General features: G+C 40.0%; 1 protein-coding gene across 1 annotated transcript in view; it reads left to right on the plus strand.

Annotated features, from left to right (window-relative positions):
* The first annotated feature begins 4,869 nt into the window (after positions 1 to 4,869).
* LOC118114794 (citron Rho-interacting kinase) overlaps positions 4,870 to 18,376 on the plus strand; it is a 47,458-nt gene continuing 33,951 nt past the window's right edge. The window contains 5 exon segments of the mRNA XM_035165458.2: positions 4,870 to 5,570; positions 5,572 to 5,607; positions 10,395 to 10,500; positions 12,350 to 12,493; positions 12,795 to 12,914. Of these exon segments, the coding sequence (XP_035021349.2) occupies positions 5,530 to 5,570; positions 5,572 to 5,607; positions 10,395 to 10,500; positions 12,350 to 12,493; positions 12,795 to 12,914 (447 nt within the window). The 5' untranslated portion in view covers positions 4,870 to 5,529.

Here is an 18,376-nt window from a genome sequence, read left to right on the forward strand (position 1 = left end):
AATCACCAATAAGCAGGGATTCAACACAAAAATACCAGGATGGATGTTATTGATATTAAATAATAACCTATTAGGAAAACTAGTAGCTTACTTCTATTATAAAGTTACCCAAACATGACATATATATTCTTTTTTATTTGACTCGAGTGTAACTCACATTTCAACTGACAAATCAGTTTCCATATGTCCCATAAATGAGCGCAGCTTCCGGGACAACGCAGTTATCGCCATGAGGGAGAGCCAGCGGGGTAGGGAGATTATCATTTCAAATATTAAAGATACTTTTTGAGAATATTCACTTCTTGTTTTACCTAATGTTAACACACACACACACGACATAAGTGGTCACGTAGCTAACATCCATGATTGCTCGCTACAGGCTGCACTTACTGCTACCCGTAGCTAGCTTAACTAACTAAATTAGCATTCCCTACCCGGAGCCGTTAAATTAGCTAGTACTAGTTTAGTCACGCAGCTAAACCATTGTGTTACATAAAGTAATGCAATTACCGTCAGTGTTATTTCAGTATTTAGAAGGCTACACATAATAAGTCATATATTGACCTCACGCAAATGGAGCATAAACATGTATAGTGTCTAGTTTTATTTTATATTTAATTTAATTTCTTCCAAATACAGGAGTTCACCTGATTGCATTTATTTAAGGTAAAGTTTTGAGGTAGCTAACTTGTGCCTTACTGAATTATATTTAAATAAATTGATGCATTAACTACATTTCAGACTTAAACATGCGATACTGCATTTTCCTGAGAGCTATAATTAAAAACTCCCTTTGCACATGAGGATTCATAGATAGACTGAGCGACCTACCTGATAGTAGAAAGTAATTCAAATCAGTCCCACATAAAAAGCCTGTTATAGTATAATAATAATAATGTTAATGATAGAAATAAGAATAACAACCAGAATGATAATAGGTGTCCCAGCATTCTCGATACTCAGGTACATTTCACTGATAATATATATGAATTTACTGTTAAATATGAATGCTTGACATTAACTTATATAGGGTTAATAATAATAAAAAATAAGTGATGCAAGGACACTTTACATGTGTGTTTGAGTCGTGATTTTATCACTTTTACTGGATATACTTAATATTCTATTTTCTGTATGTGAGATTTTGCAACTAGTTGTATATATTTTATGACAGAATGGAATTATTATTCCAAATACTGTATGTGATAACTAACCAAGTGTAATGTAGATTTGAACTGTAGTTGTTCACATCCATGGCAGCTGTACATGACTTTATGAAGTGAAATGTTACATTGGCCTCAACTGTTATTTATGCATAATTTTCTGCTGTTGATCAGCCCTAAATTCTACAGCTCCTGTCTAATTTGCCCCATGCTTAGCATTTATATTCATTTATTTTAAAGGCATTTTCTTCGCTTTGCTTTTTAAAAGATTGAAGTGGTAGTAGCTTATCCCAAGAGGCTAAGCCATTCAATGATCAAAACTTGGATCAATAGAGAGCCTTTTGCAATCTGAACCTTACTTACAAACACTGGAAAGGACAGAATGAACTAAATGCATAGATGTGTAATTCCTTCTGACGTGGATGGCAAAATGTTGCTAAGTCATGTGTGTATTGATATCATACTTTTTACATATTTCTGCTTACCACACTGAGGCAAACTGTTGGCATGACTGAAGAGTCGCAATCAGTATTAGGCTTAGGGCAGTTAAGGTCCTCTCAGATATAGTCATATGTGTGTATGGGTGGGGGGGTGAATGGGGTAGGGATCAGATTGGGGCGGAGCATTGGTGATGAATGATTACAAACAAAGCCTCTTGAGCTGATAAAGTGAAGGGACAAAGGAAGTGGGTCACAGCATGCTGGTCCACGGTTGCCTAGCTCCTGAGGGGGGCACACAGTAAATAATGGGTGATTTCCTCAGTGCACATCAAACGTCACCGCTAAGCTAAAGGAATTAATCAACCCACATTATCCTTATTAATGCTGATGGTGTTTTGTTGATGGCAGGTTCATCAAAAACACATCTGTGCTATAAAAAGAGATACGTGCTGTATTACGGTCAGACCAGTCAGTGCATTGTCTTTTAAAAAAACATATATTACAAACAATATTAGTGATTGTGGAAGCAGTGTTGCCACAGAATTGTCATATATGAAAATAAGGTGATAATTGCACGAAGCTACACATCAACAAAATACACATCAGTCTTCACCCACACTGAAGTTCCTGTTTGGATGGAGATAAACATTACACTTTATTGATCTTTATTTCAGACTGTGGCGCCCTCTGTGGAAAAAAAAAGGATGTTACAGCCACATAGTCAAAACGATTGATAATCAGCAGTCTTACACTGCACTGCTTTAAATGACTGCACAGAGCTGAGCTGAAAAAACATTGAGCTGTGTGTCAACAATCATAGGAGGGCCACTCAGTTATATCATGAATGGTTGACAATTATTGGGGGTGTAGCGTTGTTTTATTAATACAAGATCATAGTTGTGATTCATAACTGAAACTGTGGATTCTGAATTTCTGCAGTAGGACAGTTGTTTGCAACCAATCACAAGGACAACGTTCCCCTAGAGAACATTAATCGCCTTTTTTCTCTGATGGATTGTCAACTACATCAAAAGCATTGTTTGTGAATTTCCCAGTGACAGGATTTCTTCCTCCCATTTCCACATTATTTGGTGGCAGTCGTGTGATTTACCAAATAAGTAAAACACCATTAATTCCTTCAGACAGTGAATTATAGTGACACTTTGCAGTCAGTATCTAGAGCAGCATCTCCCCAGTACTGTGTGTTCTGTGCTTATGTAACATCAACTCTTAGTCATACAGGCCTGACTGCCTTTTTTTCAACTGATGCAAGGTTTGGATGCTTATTATGTAACAAGTGTAACTGGCTTTTCAAACCTCTAGATTGCAGCGTTTCTCTCTGATAGCCCCAGCCGTATAACCAAACACTGAAGATATAAACATGAAGCATTTTCAATGTTTTGCCAGGAGGGGGCAGTATTTTTATACTGGTACTTGTAAATGACAAGGAAAGCTCCTGACAACGTGCTGAAGAGGTTTCCCTCTGATCATGTTGTTTTCCCATGTTGATAGTTTCTGCCATTGCTATGTTTATGAGCCACCATTGTTTAGTGTAGTAGGTAACTTGCTAATTTCTTTGCAGGGAATTAGTTTTCTAACATCAACAATATTGTGCTCGCACACTGCAGAGCAGATCTGAATTGTCATCCGAATCTTAGGTGATTCAGAAGTAATGAGTACTGTGCATTACAGTGACATCCCAGTGAAACACCCAGTTTAAAAGGGTTGGAATTTTCCGTCTTTACTTCAGAATTAAGCTGGGATTGGCCTTGGAGACATACAGTACCTTGTTGCTAGGTAACATCAGTATGATGCCTCTGCCTGAATCACAGCGGAAATGCAACCCTTTTTCATATTGATGTGAATAAATCATAATCATAAAGCATTTTTGTTTGCTGCTTTTTTAACGGAAATAATTGTGACTTAATTTAACAAGAGAATATGACAGGTCTATTTTCACCTTTGCATTTAGTGTAAACACGTTGTACAGTAGCTGCAAAGGTTTAAAAAAGTGCCTGCTTAAAGCAGTCCCTCAGCTCTAACAGCATCTTGTATTATGTAATGGTATAAGCTAAAAGTGGGTTCTATTTATAAATTATTACACATTTTTTCTCAACTATATTTAAGGATCAGAAGGAAAGGTTCTTTCTGAATTCTGTGGTTCTCTGCTGCACAGATATGAAGTTGCATCAACACTGTTTGTGGCAGGTGATGACCTCATCCTGGGTCTACAGTATGTAGGCAAGTTATTAGGTTATTGTTTGTCCAGACACACAGATTACAGTAACAGATCATCTTGGCTGAATCAAAGAAATCTGTGGCAGCTGAGCTCAGAAATGTCACTGAGTCATTGGATTAAATCAGTTCCTCACTATTGGGAGGAACATGTGGAGACGGAGGTGAGATGGTGGAGGTGTGAATTGACCCCAGGCCAGCATATGGGAGTATGCTGACCTGCTCTTAGATAAAAAAAAAATATATATATATTTGTTTGTTGCACAACTAAGGCAAGAATTTCACATGTCTTCATTAGTACAGTCATAAAATCTAATCAACACTTGTACATGAATGTACAGTAACATGCTTTCACCCTCTGAGCATCTTGTCCCCGCTGCTGTACTGCTTGCCAGGTTAGGTTTTGCAATCTGTTGTGTGTGTGTGTGTGTGTGTGTGTGTGTGTGTGTGTGTGTGTGTGTGTGTGTGTGTGTGTGTGTGTGTGTGTGTGTGGTGTGGGTGGGTGGGTGTGTTCGACACTGGGGACCTTGTGACACATATTATTAATGCATTACTGTTTACTCTGGTACAATAATATTTCAAAATGCTCTGTAATTTATATTAGAGGACGTTTAGTTAGGTGTGGGTGTATGTGGAATTTTCCAGGTTTATGATATATTGTTAGAAAGCTCCTGTTGAGTCTTGCTAAGCTTAATCTAAGAGTAAAGTGACTACATTTATAACAATTAAATCATTTTTAAGGAACAATTTTAAATAAAACTCAGTTTCTCAGACTAAATCTAACTTTTATTATTTGAAAAAATTTGAAAAAATTACAATTATTAGAATTTATATTATTAGAACTCTGACAAGTGTTGTTTTTGCATTGCTATGAAATTGTGAAATGTAGTTAACAAGTAAATGGTTCTAAAATACTGCTATATTTGACTTTTCAAGCATTTTTTTTAACCAAAATCATGACTTTTCTGAATAAAAATTTATACATGTTTCATTTGGTTTCTTTTATCAAACCACAACCTCCATCTCCTTTTCATTGCTTTCTTTCATGTGTATTTGCAGATGAAAGCAGAGTTTACTGTAATCACATCCTTGTCCTGCCAGTTATTAGATTGCAATGCTGCTATTGATTTAGAGGAGGTTTTGGAGGGTTCATTCTGTGAAGTTACTCATGAGCTGCACAATTTAACAATTCTTTAGTATCTGATATGAACGTGCAGTAGTTTGCAACTACTAGGACCTGACTATAAACGCAGTGTGTCAAACTGCATATATTAGTGCGATTAGAGGCGGCTGCTGCAGTATGGGGAGAGGAAGAAATCGTTGGGGGTGGTAAGGGTGAGCGGTTGACAGAGAAGAGAGAGAGAGATAGAGAGAGATAGAGAGAGAGAGTGAGAGCTTCCTCTAGTATGTGATCCCCGATCTGCTGCATTACTCTACAATGCAATTTCTGTGTAGTCCTCCGCTCCCTCCCTCTCTCCTCCGCTCCATCTCTCTGTGAGCAGTAATCTCCAGTTGCTCTGGCTGTCTTGCAGCTCTCTGCCCTGCCACAGCGCATCTCTCTCTCTCTCTCTCTCTCCCTCTCTCTCTCTCCCCTCAGCTTCACTTTTTTTCCCCAGTGAGGATGACATCCCCGAATGTGATGAACCAGCGCAGCTCTCATTCTGGCTGGTGGCTTCCGAGGGAGACCCCACATGAGCGGGCTTACTGGACGAGGAGGTGCCGCATCTAAGGAGCTTGGTAGAAGACCTGTCAGCTGTAGCAGTGTCTGAGTAAGTGCCGTACTATTTTACTGGGTCCATCAAAAATAAGGCAGGGGTTGAGGGTGATGACTTTGGTCAGGGATAGAATGAAAACAGTCTCTGCTTTTAGGCTCAGAACTGCTACACAGCTTTTTTATTTTCTGTATCTCAGCATGTTGGAAGCATTGCCTGATTAACTGAGTGACTGACAGTACTGAGGATTTATGGAGTGATGAGATAGCATTGGTAGCAACGAGTGTATGCAGCAGCTGTATCTTGTCTCACAGGAGTGAGCGCTATTCTTGGTCACGACACTGAAATACTGTGTCTTTGTTTTCCCTTTCCTCTTCGTTGATATGCTTACTGTGGCATACACTCATACAGATGGCTATCGCTCCCTGCGGTGGTGTTCAAACTCCCCACTGTTTATGTATGATCTTAATTTGAGTGAGACCACTGCACACTTTTATTCAGATACCTAATTAATCTATGCCAAGACTGAGGAAGTTTAAGGACAAAGTTTAACCGTAAGGATTGCACAGAAGATCGCAAAATCACTTTAATGTTCCAGTCGAGAAAGGTGCTATAGTAGTTGGGAGTGAGATTCAGTGCAGGAGCAAAGCTGAAAGTCAGTCGGTAAAAGTATGACAAGCTGGGGGCTGTGGTTGGAAGAAAGGATCGCTATGGTAACAGCAGGTTTTGAGTGTAGAGGTAAGGTGAAGGAAACTTGCTGCTTGTTTTGGTGCCTATTCAGCTTAATCATATTGACGCGACAAACAAAACATTTTATGTTGACAAGGAAAGTAGGAGAAGGACTGAGAAGATTTATACTATAAATACTAAATGCAATAGTATAACGTATGGATAATTTCATGTAAAGTATGCTTTGTAAGTTGCCATGTATATAGACTCTATTTTATGGGAAATATGGTTAAAAGTTTGAGACTGTGCAGTCTCATCATGTGTCTATTCTAATCTGTCGTTACCTTTTTGTGGAGGCAGAGCACATTGAAGGTGGATGGTACAGAGGGAATGCAGAGCAGATCTGTCAGTGTTAATAAGAGTATGGGATGAGAAGAGCTCTGCTGCTCCATATCCTCAAGTGTCACTTCCCCCAAGAGCCCCCTTCAGAAGCCCACACTGATCCTCTGTGTCATTTGGATTTGTGATATAATGATGGACTGAGTGTTTTAAACACACTCCCAAATGCTCACCATACTTTTATAGATTGTGATATCCAGTCAACTCGTCCACCATGAAAGGGTAATGCAACAGTGGCAGAGCATTCACGTACTGTAGCATTCACAAGTATCTAGAGTTGGTTGCCACAGTGATAAGTGAAAGTGTTTTTACTGCCATATGTAATCAAGCTTGTTATGTAGGACAACAGCGTTTTCATTAGAGAATTTGTCATTAAAAAGTAATTGTGGCTTCAGTTAATTGGGTGCACTCCACGTCTATCAAAACACATTCTACTGGAAACTAAAATCATTTGAAAATATCAACACATCTTCTAGCAACTGAGAACTGAAGGCTTAGAAGGTTTGATGATACCTTTTTTAATTGTTTCAGGATGGATTTTTATCTTTAATAACTCATGTAACAAAACTAAGTTATTTCTGACCAGCGTTTCTGCATTCCTTTGAGTGGGCGGGTGCATTAGCTATCAGGCGTCAAGGATGAGGATCTCCAGTTACCTCGGCCAAGGTGGTTATGTTTTCACCCCTGTCTGTTTGTTTGTTTGCTTGTAAGAAAGATTACACAAAAACGACTGGACAGATTACCATGAAACCTGGTGGAAGAATGTGATATGGGTCAGGGAAGCGCCCCAAAAAACATTTGGTGTGGATCCAGATCAGGGGGCAGATCTTCAGCAGATAGCAGATTTTCATTGATTTCCCAGGGAATCATTCATGGATCTACTAATGAGACTACTGATATGTATGAGTGTGCAAAATTTGGTGCAGCTTGATTGAATTGAAGGGGTCTGAGGTAGGCACTCAACTGACTGCCATTCTAGTCATACTTATGTGTCTGTGTGTGTATACACGCAAGTACTTAAAAAATATACCTTAATTGTGATAACCAACGCAGATACACTAGACCTTTAATGCACCTCAAAATGTGTATGGTGTCATAGCATGCACACAGATTCTATTGTTCCAGGTTTCCCCACTCTCCCTCTTCTGCATGGCCTGCTGTGTTTAGCAGTAAGCCATGCAGCTGGAGAGCCGTGTTTGAATGAGAGAACCAGAGGCACTCAATTACCTATATGTGTTGTTGTCGTTGTAACAATAGGCATACATTCGTCCTTGTATATGTGTAGAAGATGGACTCTTTGGGAGTAGAAGGGAGAAGGTGTGTGTTTTTACAAATAATCTGTGCCACTACAGAGTAGCAACAGGTCGGTGAATAACTGCTACCTATAGGCCATACAGTAAACTGTCCCCTGGTCATCCTGCAAACTGAATGTAGAGCAACACAATGACTGGGATACAACCTCTCTCCGCTCTCCTCCTCCTCAACATCTCTGACTCACAGCCCAGCACACATTATTCAACCCACGAAAAAGACCTCCATAACAGAGTTGGAGGCCATTATTCCTCTGTTAATATTACTTGTCTGTTGTTGGTGAGCTCTTGTACAGAAGCAGTGTTTGTAGAGCCTTTTCTGATTTCAGGTACCGTAATCATATTGTTTTGTATTGATTGTAAAACAGGCAAAAATAAAAGCTGTCTTTTGGACAGGGACCAGCCATAGGGACAAGCATAATGTTGTGTTTCTATAACAAGAGTCTGGAAAAGTCTAGCAGACACAGATCGACCAGCTCGGTAGTCAAACTGTTTTTCTGTACTTGTAATGAGCTTTTGAAAGTATAGTTATTTGTGATTGTTATATGATTATTGCAGGAGGAGCTCAGCTGCACAGTATGTTAGCTCAGCTCATTATGGGCAGTCAGCTAGCACTTGAGTCTGAAAGGAAGACAGTCAGAACTGAGTCCCATCTGGTGCCTCATGCTATTATGGTTCCCTGCAACCACCAACTTTACCACTGTTTTGGAAGTCTTCCATATTGTTAAACACTATATCACGCAGTGTTGATTGTGTATAAGCACAAATATAAACTGTATATGTATGAGATTCATTAGCAGGTTTCAAACCCTGAGAAATGCCAGGAGACATGGACCAATGGCACGGAAGGTTTCCGTGGCTCTCAAGTCAAAACGCTTTCACATGGGTGGAAATATTTGGGGGAATCATACCTACAGGGTCAAAATAGTTTCTCTCTCTCGACCTGGCACCTGCTGTCTGAGCAACAAATACAAATAAGAACTCTTAGACATCTCTTCTAAGCCAGAGGGCAAGAATATGTAACAGTGGTTGTCATGTGCTTACAGGCTCAAGATCAGCAGGTGCTATAGAAAGCTCACCACGGCAAACGCTTCGCTTATCATCACTCATTACGAGCCACCTGCTCCTGCATCATTTCATGCCAATCAGACTTGAATACCAGGCTGATGCAGCTCGGGCACATTCTGTCTGGCCTGTTGTGTAACTGACCCCCCTCCCCCAAAATGACCCTTGAAGCACAACGATTACATTAGTCACATTTCTGGGCAAATATTAATAAGCAGCATCTCCACAGAATCATGATATCCATTGTTCATCTGCAGCGTCTCTGCAGCTCTGCTTTTTGACACAGATGCTACTGCATGTCATCTCCTGAGCAATCACACTTCACATGAACACAGACCTGCAACAGTAAAAACAGAAAGCAGTCCACCACCCTCCACATGTTAGCTGAGCTTGAGTCGAGCGTGTTGCTGCAGGGAGGAGTGGGAGGTGAGCCTCTGCTTTTAATAGACACTCTCCCTCCGTCGCTCATTCTTGTGCCTGCCTCTAGATCACAAAAGCTGCCAAATATATCCAGGGGTGGTCAAAGAGGCTGTTGTGTGAACACGAGCAGGTTATTTATAGTCTCTGTAAAGCAAGGATTTGAATGCATATTTTGGTCAGCATAGTATAGATCTGCTGTGGTACACTCAATACATACCTACACTGCTAACAACATACTGCATGTGCTACTCATGTGGGTGATCATGCTACAATATACATTGAATAATTGCTATGTGCTTTGCGAAGCCCTCAGTGCTTGATTACTAATTGATGGAAAATTGATAGAACACCTTTGTTAAGTTTAATTGGGGCACATTTGCTTGATTAGCTACTTATAATAAAACTAAACAGAAGTATGAACTGTGATCTATACAGCTCTGATATCGGTTTCAATTTGTCCAATAAGTTAACATGAATATACATGAATCCTATAGTATGCTAAAACTTTTATGATATATTCACTTGTGGTGCTTCCAGCTCATAATACCTGATATATCTACTTGAGAGATACACGTGGACATATTATGTATATATTATTTTGTTTTTTTCTCAGTATGGATGTGTATGTATATATGCATATGTCATTATGTTTTACCTTTTACCTGGTTCTGGATGTTTTTTTCTTTCCTCACGATCCCAAGTCAATTTGATGTAAGCCCTTGTGACTAAACATTTGTGTTCTGTTGTGAATAATAATAAACTAATAATCATGAAGAAAACTTTTAAAATGAATGTTGTAGTAAACGGGGAAGCTAAATGATACCAAATGACGGACTGGAAATAGCCATCTATACAGTGTGATTATAAAAGTGTTTTACATAAGAGTGTTGAGTCAGCCCTTCAGCTTTCAGGAGAGGTTGTGCATAAAGACTGTTTACTGTAATTTTTTCTCTCCCCATTCCCATCTCTCCTCTCCTCCAGATTAGAGACTGCATCCATCAACTCTGCATACGATCACCTCCTCTTGAAAAAACGCCATTCATCTAAAAAACTCAAATCCACCGGAATTGCCGGACACATGTCACAGGTATTACTCTTCACATGTTGTGTTTCCAGAGCGATTCTGCCATCTGTTGCCAGTTTGCCTTCACACTGTAGCTGAGCTGGTATGTGTGTGTTACTCCGTTTATGTATTCCATATCACTCTCTGACTATTACACAGAGTAATGTTACTACTACAGTTTCTTTTTGACACGTGAGAAAAAGTGAAATAACCTTAAATCACTGCTATGAGAAATGTCTTTGTTATTTTTCCACAATCAGCATGTTTTATTAACTGTTTACTTTTTACAAAAATGTGTTCTATCAATCTTTGATCTGTGTGGTGATTATATCATTAAATTACTTTGTTAAGAGTAAATTTAAAAAGACCTGAACCAACTTTCAAAAGATGGAATGCTGAACATAATAGCATCTGAACCATTTCCTTCTACCACCTCAACGTCTTTATGATACAAAACTTTACCTCCTTTGTGAAGTGAAATTAACTTGTGCAGCTTTAATAATATCTCCACATATTCAAGAGTAATACAAACTGAATTATGGGCTAATGCCGTCACACCAAGACTACTGCATTAAATAATACAGTAATAGGTGGAAAAATCGTATAATACATTGTTAATTCATGTTATAATCAGATTACTAAACAATCTCTTTAACTACTTTCTTTTTACCCTGTTAAAAGGGTTTTTTAGTAGTTTTTCCTTACTCTTGTTGAGGGTTAAGGGCAGAGGAGGTCACACCTTGTTAAAGCCCTATGGGACAAATTGTGATTTGTGAATATGGGCTATACAAATAAAATTTGATTGATTGATTAAATGTTTGTAAAGAACTCGTCTCTTTGAAAAGTATATAGTGATTCTTTGAAGTAACATAGGTTTCAACAATGTAATCCCATTGGTTTTAGAGGCTGCAGCCCCATGCTGTTGCGTCATGCTGTTGTGAGCATGTGTCTGCATTCTGACTGTTTCTTAGTGCTTCCATACACTAAGTGCTGTGACTGTCTGTGACTGTGTCTGTGACTGTGCTGCCAGCCCTGCTGCTTCTCTGGTTCCCAATGCACTTCAGGCCCCGTAATGCTGTAATGGCATATCTAATTACATTGTCTTCACTGCCAATGACATGTGCCATGAGACAAGTGCAGCCTTGTAAACTTCTACACACACACACACACACACACACACACACACACACACACACACACACACACACACACACACACACACACACACACACACACACACACGCACACACACACACACTAAATGTTTTTCTACAAGTATAATAGTAACAAAGCGTACACGACTACCATAGCACTACCATAACAGTATTTTACAGTACTTTGCCATTCACCCAATCACACAACACACACACACACACACACACGTTTGTACTTCTATCTCGGTGAGGATACTCATAGGCATAATGCATTCCCTAGCCCCTTACCCTAATCCTAACCATCCAAACTAAATGCCTAACCCTAACCCTAAAACCAAGTCTTAACTCTTGAACAGCCCTTTGAAGAAATGAGAATCGAAATGTCCTCACTTTCCAAAAATGTCCTCACTCTGTAGGGTCTATGCTTAAAATGGTCCTCACAAAGATATAAGTACAGGAACACACATTCATACAGTGCATCTATGTGCAGCACTTCCTCTATCACACATCATTCATATACTGTCAGCACAGCCATCGGGGGCAATTTGAGGTTCAGTGTCTTGCCCAAGGATACTTGGGACACACAAAATGGATTGATTCGCAGACACTCTGCTCAGTGGACGACCCGCTCTACCTCCTGGGCCAAAGCAACATAACGCTGTAGTTTTGTAAAATATGGGCATCATAGAGAGAGAAGTTTTGTCCGTGCTTGTTTCCAGGTTGAGCAGGAGATCTCACCTGTCCAGAGGAAGATGTCTGACCTTGAGTCAGTGCTGCAGCAGAAGGATATAGAGTTGAAGGCCTCAGAGACCCAGAGGACTATCCTGGAACAGGATCTGGCGACCTATATCACAGAATGCAGTGTGAGTAAACCTGGAGTTACTACGGTGGACACCATATAAACTGTTGTGTGTGTGAGTGTGTTTGTCTGATTGCACAGGTATTGCTAGAAACACCTCCCAGCATAATTCAATCCAACAGCATGTCCGCCAAAATGAACATAAATTAAAATCAGCAGCTTCAGCAAGTTCAACAAACAACTTTTTAAGGAGTCATTGCAGGGCTCCTACAGTATATTAGATTGCATCTCTTTTTGTCCACTGTCTGTGTCTAACATATCTGTATCTGACAAACTGACTGAACATGTGTATGTCTTGGTTGCAGAGTCTGAAGCGTAGTTTGGAACAGGCTCGAATGGAGGTGTCACAGGAGGATGATAAAGCGCTGCAGCTCCTCCATGACATCCGCGAACAGAGCAACAAGCTTCAAGAGATAAAAGAGCAGGTAGGACGGCATCTTAGGTGTTATCTTGGTGGGTCAGTGGGCTGAGATACATACCATGAACTCCTGAAGTCGTGAAGTTGTGTTCATTTGATGATTTTTCAAACTGTTTGTGGTGCAGAAAAGATGTGAAATGTAGTAAATAGGGCAGCATTTTTCTTTTTTAATTACCTCTGCCAGTGAGGTTATGTTTTTCACCCCTGTCCATGTTTTGGGGGTTGGTTTGTGTTTGTTAGCAACATTACAAAAAAACAACTGTGCTGATTTCCACAGAACTTGGTGAAAGGTTGCAATATGGGTCAGAGAAGAACCCATTAAATTGTGGTACATATCTGAATCGGGTGGATCCAGGAATTTTTGTCTCTTTCTTAGACATTGTGAGATGGTGAATAATAATTTCTCAGGGAATAATTCATGGATCTTGATGACAAAAATCAGGCACAATCTGGGAACTGATATCTATGAGTGTGTGAAATGTCCTGCAGCTTGATTGAATTGAAGACTGTTGGACCTTTGCAGAGGAATACACTCTACTGAGTGCCATTTTAGTTTTAGCTGAGTTCTCATTCACTTATTAAATTATATATTTGCTGTAATGAGTACTGTATGTAATGCATAAGGTAGAAGTGTCAAAAATAATTACCTTTTTGAAAAGAAGCAAATTAAGTGTATTTCATAATGGCAGTCAGAGGAAGCAGGTCAGATCACCAAGCTGCCTTGGTGTTTTGACGGTTGTGGGGGCAAAGTGTTAATTAGATGGGCTTGTGATGTGGGGACCCCACCACTCTATAGCAGAGCAGTCAGTATATCATTAAACACCTAGCACATGTTCAGAAATGCCTAATTACTGCCAACATTACTGCAACAACACGTTCCTGTAGATACATGCTGGACAACATCAGGAGAATACGTCCCCTTCTCACTCAGAAGGCGGCGCAGGTTCTGGTCCAGGCTCTGGTCATCTCACGCCTAGACTATTGTAACTCCCTCCTGGCAGGTCTACCTGCTAGTGCTATCCGACCTCTGCAGCTCATTCAGAATGCAGCAGCTCGACTGGTCTTTAACCTAAATTCACTCTCACAGTACTCTGCTCCTCCGCTCCCTTCACTGGTTACCAGTGGCTGCCCACATCCGTTTCAAAACATTAGTACTTGTGTACCGTGCTGCGAACGGATCGGGTCCAGTCTACATCCAGGTCATGGTCAAACCTTACACCCCAGCCTGTTCACTCCGCTCTGCATCAGCCTATCTGCTTGTTGCTCCCTCACTGCAAGGGACAGCTAGCCACTCAACAAAATCACGACTGTTTGCTGTCCTGGCTCCTAAATGGTGGAATGAGCTCCCCAATGACATCAGGACAGCAGAAAGTCTACACATCTTCCGCCACAGACTAAAAACACATCTCTTCCTACTATACCTTGAATAAAAGTTTGAACTAACAATTTAGTAGCACTTAAATGGCACTTACTTATAGCACTCTGTAGTTTGGCTTTCTTGAAGAAATTGTACTTTTTTGATTCTTGTTGTTCTGGGTTTGTACCCTCATGGTTTAATGCACTTATTGTAAGTCGCTTTGGATAAAAGCGTCAGCTAAATGAAATGTAATGTAATGTGGCTGTGCCCTATATTTATTTAAATTATTGTAATTTTTTCTTATCCTAAATGTTTTTTTACAACCCAGACATGCAATATCAGCATTCAGTTCATATCATGTTTTAATGAAAAAGTTTGTTTTGAAACTCAACTTGCGATAAATTATAAATGTGTTTATTTGCAAGAAAACTAAGTTTGCCACATTTCTCCAGCAGATTACGCAACCTGTAGTTTTCTACATAGAGTATAAAGACAGTATTAAGTGGTGCTGGCCGGGTCTACTCATTGTGAATGTCCCCAGAATCAGTAGTGTTATTAATGTAGAAAGAGACAGGGGGAGCTTTGCTGTTCATGCAGCCCTTAATTATTAAAAACAAATATGATGAGTGAGTGGCTGTGTGGCAGCCCCACGTGACACAGTGTTGCCAGCTGTGAGAATTAAGCTGTTCCACAACTGACAGTTTAGGACAACATATAAAAAGCATGAAAAATCATCTCGCTTGCATGATGCACCACTTTTTCTTAAAAAGGTAATAGAAAAGCAACCTATTTTCCTCAGCCTACACTAGTGCTGGTTACCAAGCACTGAATACATTGTGCAATGGTTGCTATGGCGACGAAAGCCATATACCTTCGAGTGAAGAGAGCACTGATGCAGTGGGCAGGCTGTCGTGATGAGGTGCTGAGGCCTAAGCTCATACTGTTTGAGAAACTGAATTTTTGACCATCACTAAATACACTGCAGCACGGTTTCCTCACTGGAAGAAGGCTCTGGGTTTTAACCTCATGGCTGGCTGGGGTCTTTCTGTGTGGAGTTGGTATGTTCTCGTGTCTGTGTGGGTTTTCTCAGGGTGCTCCGGCTTTCTCACACAGTCCAAAGACATGCAGCTTTGGTTAATTGGAGCCTCTAAATTGCCTGTGATACACTGACAAACTGTTTGGGTTGTTCCTCACCTCTCGCCCCATTGCCAGATGGGATTAGCTCCAGCCCCCAAGATCCTCAAAGGATGCTATGTATAAGCAGTATAGCTAATGGATGGATGGATGCTTTTTTTTTTAGGTTTTACGAAAGTGATTGTCAGACTTTCTTCTTTCTATGTGAAATGCAAACCTGGGAAAGGGGTTAGAGAGCCTGTTCATGCCTCATGCTTGTTTGACCCTTGGTAATCCTTCAAAGATGAGTTAGAGGATGTTGCTGGATTAAATTATGTTGAGGTGAGCGATCAGGGCATTGCTGTGCAATGTTTACTTGAGCATGTTGCTATTTATAGCTGATAAACTGAGTATAAGTTTTTATTCAGCCTTACACTTTTGTGGGCAGCCCCACAGAGTAGCCACAATTTGTACAAATACAGATCAAAGTTTGCCTGTAGGCTTTCTAATACAAGTTGAACTCAGTGTCAGCAGAACTGAACAACTTGTAACTTGATGTGTATAACTTGGCAGACTTAAAAAGAAAAAAATCAACAGATAAATAATGATTAAAGCAAAAAACATCTGTATCTTGTAATTTATGAAGATAGCTGATGCCTATTATCTGGCCTATGTGCGCATTGGTGCCTCTCAGTAGGGTGTTTATGCCAGCTAAATCCAGTATTTCATCTCAAAAAGCATCTGTCTCCCACGCACTGTCATATGACTGCAGTGTTTATCATTTTTATGCAGAACCCATGCAGTGCTGGATCAACAAACAGTAGAGATTTGGGATTGATTAATTTTTTAGAGAAAAGCAATTTGTGCCAAAGCCAGTAAGACCTGAAAACATATGCAAAGAGACAATTCCACTAAAGACTTGAGAGCAAAGAAGATCCACAGAAAGCCACAGTGTTCCAGTCTCGGTTGTTTTAACACAAAACATGAAGTCTTTACAACTGACTGTAAGTGCACTGGATCTAAGGAAACAAAAGGGTGTATATGGCATGGATTTGAAAAGTCTATACTTTATTATCTCATAATGAGAGTATGACATAGATAAATGAAAGTTAGATGTGAAAGTGCCAACCAGCCATCAAATCCTCCATGTTCAAAGAACTAACACCAGTGAGTTTTCTAAATTACTGAGCACATCCTTGTATAGTTTTTTCTTGGATCACTCCCTGCAGTCAGTTGACGTATCATACTGCATCCTCTACAGCATTGGAGTGATTGGTTCATTAAAATCAGTCTCTGTCTGGCTCCAGAGTCAGAGACAGAGTGTCTAGAAGCACCACTGCATCTCTGTAGCCTGTGTCCTTCCACCCTCTTGTGCTCATATTGAACTGCTCCTTGATTTATGCAATGGCAGAAAATGAGACACTTGTCTGCTGACCACTGGACTCTGGTTCAGAAAAGACACAGGCTGCGCTCTTCCCACTCACCTGCCTTAACACTGCAGTCTACAGCTAACCAACAGATTTACTTTCCTGGATGAATTTCCTGCTCTATATCCTCACTTCTGGAGCTCTCACCTGTCCCATGTGTTTACCCGTCTAAAGCTCCTGCTTCTAAGCTGCCTTCTCCTTCCACTTTGATTAAAGCTGACTCCACCATCAGAGATGTTTAAGAGAGATCTGATAAAACTGGTTGCACCTCAGGTGGAAATGTTTGTGATATAACGGATAAAACTTCCAACTATCCATAACTCTCATCCCTAAGCAGAAGCTTTTATTATTAATTTCTGTACAAACAAGATGCCCCTTCAGCAGTCTGAGCTATTGAAGCAGAACTCTGTATGATCAGCTGAGACATGCAGTGTTTTTCCTGGACAATTTTTAATCAATTCTGGAAATGCCAAGACTTTTCTAAAAGAGATGTTCCAGCTATAGTTTTTTTTATATCATACATGCACACAGCAAATTGTTTTTCTAGTCCCAACTCCTAGAAACCGACTATTTGGGCCTCCAAGCCCTTTAACTCATTGCATTAGTTTATTTCCTCACTGTCAATTCCGTGTCAGTCTCTGCTATGTTCTACAAGCCCCACTCCCCCTATACACTACATCAGTGCAAATATCTCGTAGTAGTACTCAAGTTGTATCCTAACTCTTACAATAAAACTAGTGCTTCCAACACTGACAATCTATTCCTTTCTTCATCTAATCACACAGAGACTATTCTGCATACTCCCAAGCACCTGTTTCGCAAAAATGTAATTTCACATGTCCTGCTGTACAACTAAACCTTCATATTTAATGATTTCAACATTAGATTTTTCAATGTCTCACAGAAACCTCCAAAAGACACATTTCCTAACTTGAATTATTGTCTGTCTGGTTAAATACCAATAGTGTGTCAAAATGGAGACCCAAATATTCCTTCTATGATCTGTCAGAGTTAAACTCCTCCTCCTTAGCTCTCCATTTTACACATCTAAACCAAAGGTGTAAATTGCGCAATAGTTTCCCCCTTAATTAATATGTTTAAAACTTGCCTGCAGACTTGTTTCTTTAAGCTTTGTCAGGTTTGTAGTTTTTTAATATTCTCTATGGATAAATTGACTTGACTCTTCATGACCTTTATAGGCACATTGCTATTGTTCTTGGTGCATTACTGCCCACCGCCTGTCATTTGACAGTCGCTGAGCACCTGTTTGCTGACGTTCACTGTTTTCTGTTGACAGTGGTTACTGTGGCAGATCTTTCCCACTCACAATTCTTAGTCATTTTTAAAACAATGGGTCCTTGATTTCAAACAAAGGAAGACAAATGCAGGGTTCTCATTTCTAGCCAACAATCAGTTTTACCAGCTGAAATGACACCTGTTTGAATTGATCAGCTGTAACTTGCTAGCTAATAGAGCTATAACTCTATATGAGCTCTATGAGTTGGTAAAAGATGCTGTCTTTGCTGAATGTTTCTCGCTGTCTCATTTTAAAACGAGAACCACTTAAAAGAG

This window comes from Hippoglossus stenolepis, chromosome 9 (genome assembly GCF_022539355.2).
Source record: "Hippoglossus stenolepis isolate QCI-W04-F060 chromosome 9, HSTE1.2, whole genome shotgun sequence".
Lineage (NCBI taxonomy): Eukaryota > Metazoa > Chordata > Actinopteri > Pleuronectiformes > Pleuronectidae > Hippoglossus > Hippoglossus stenolepis.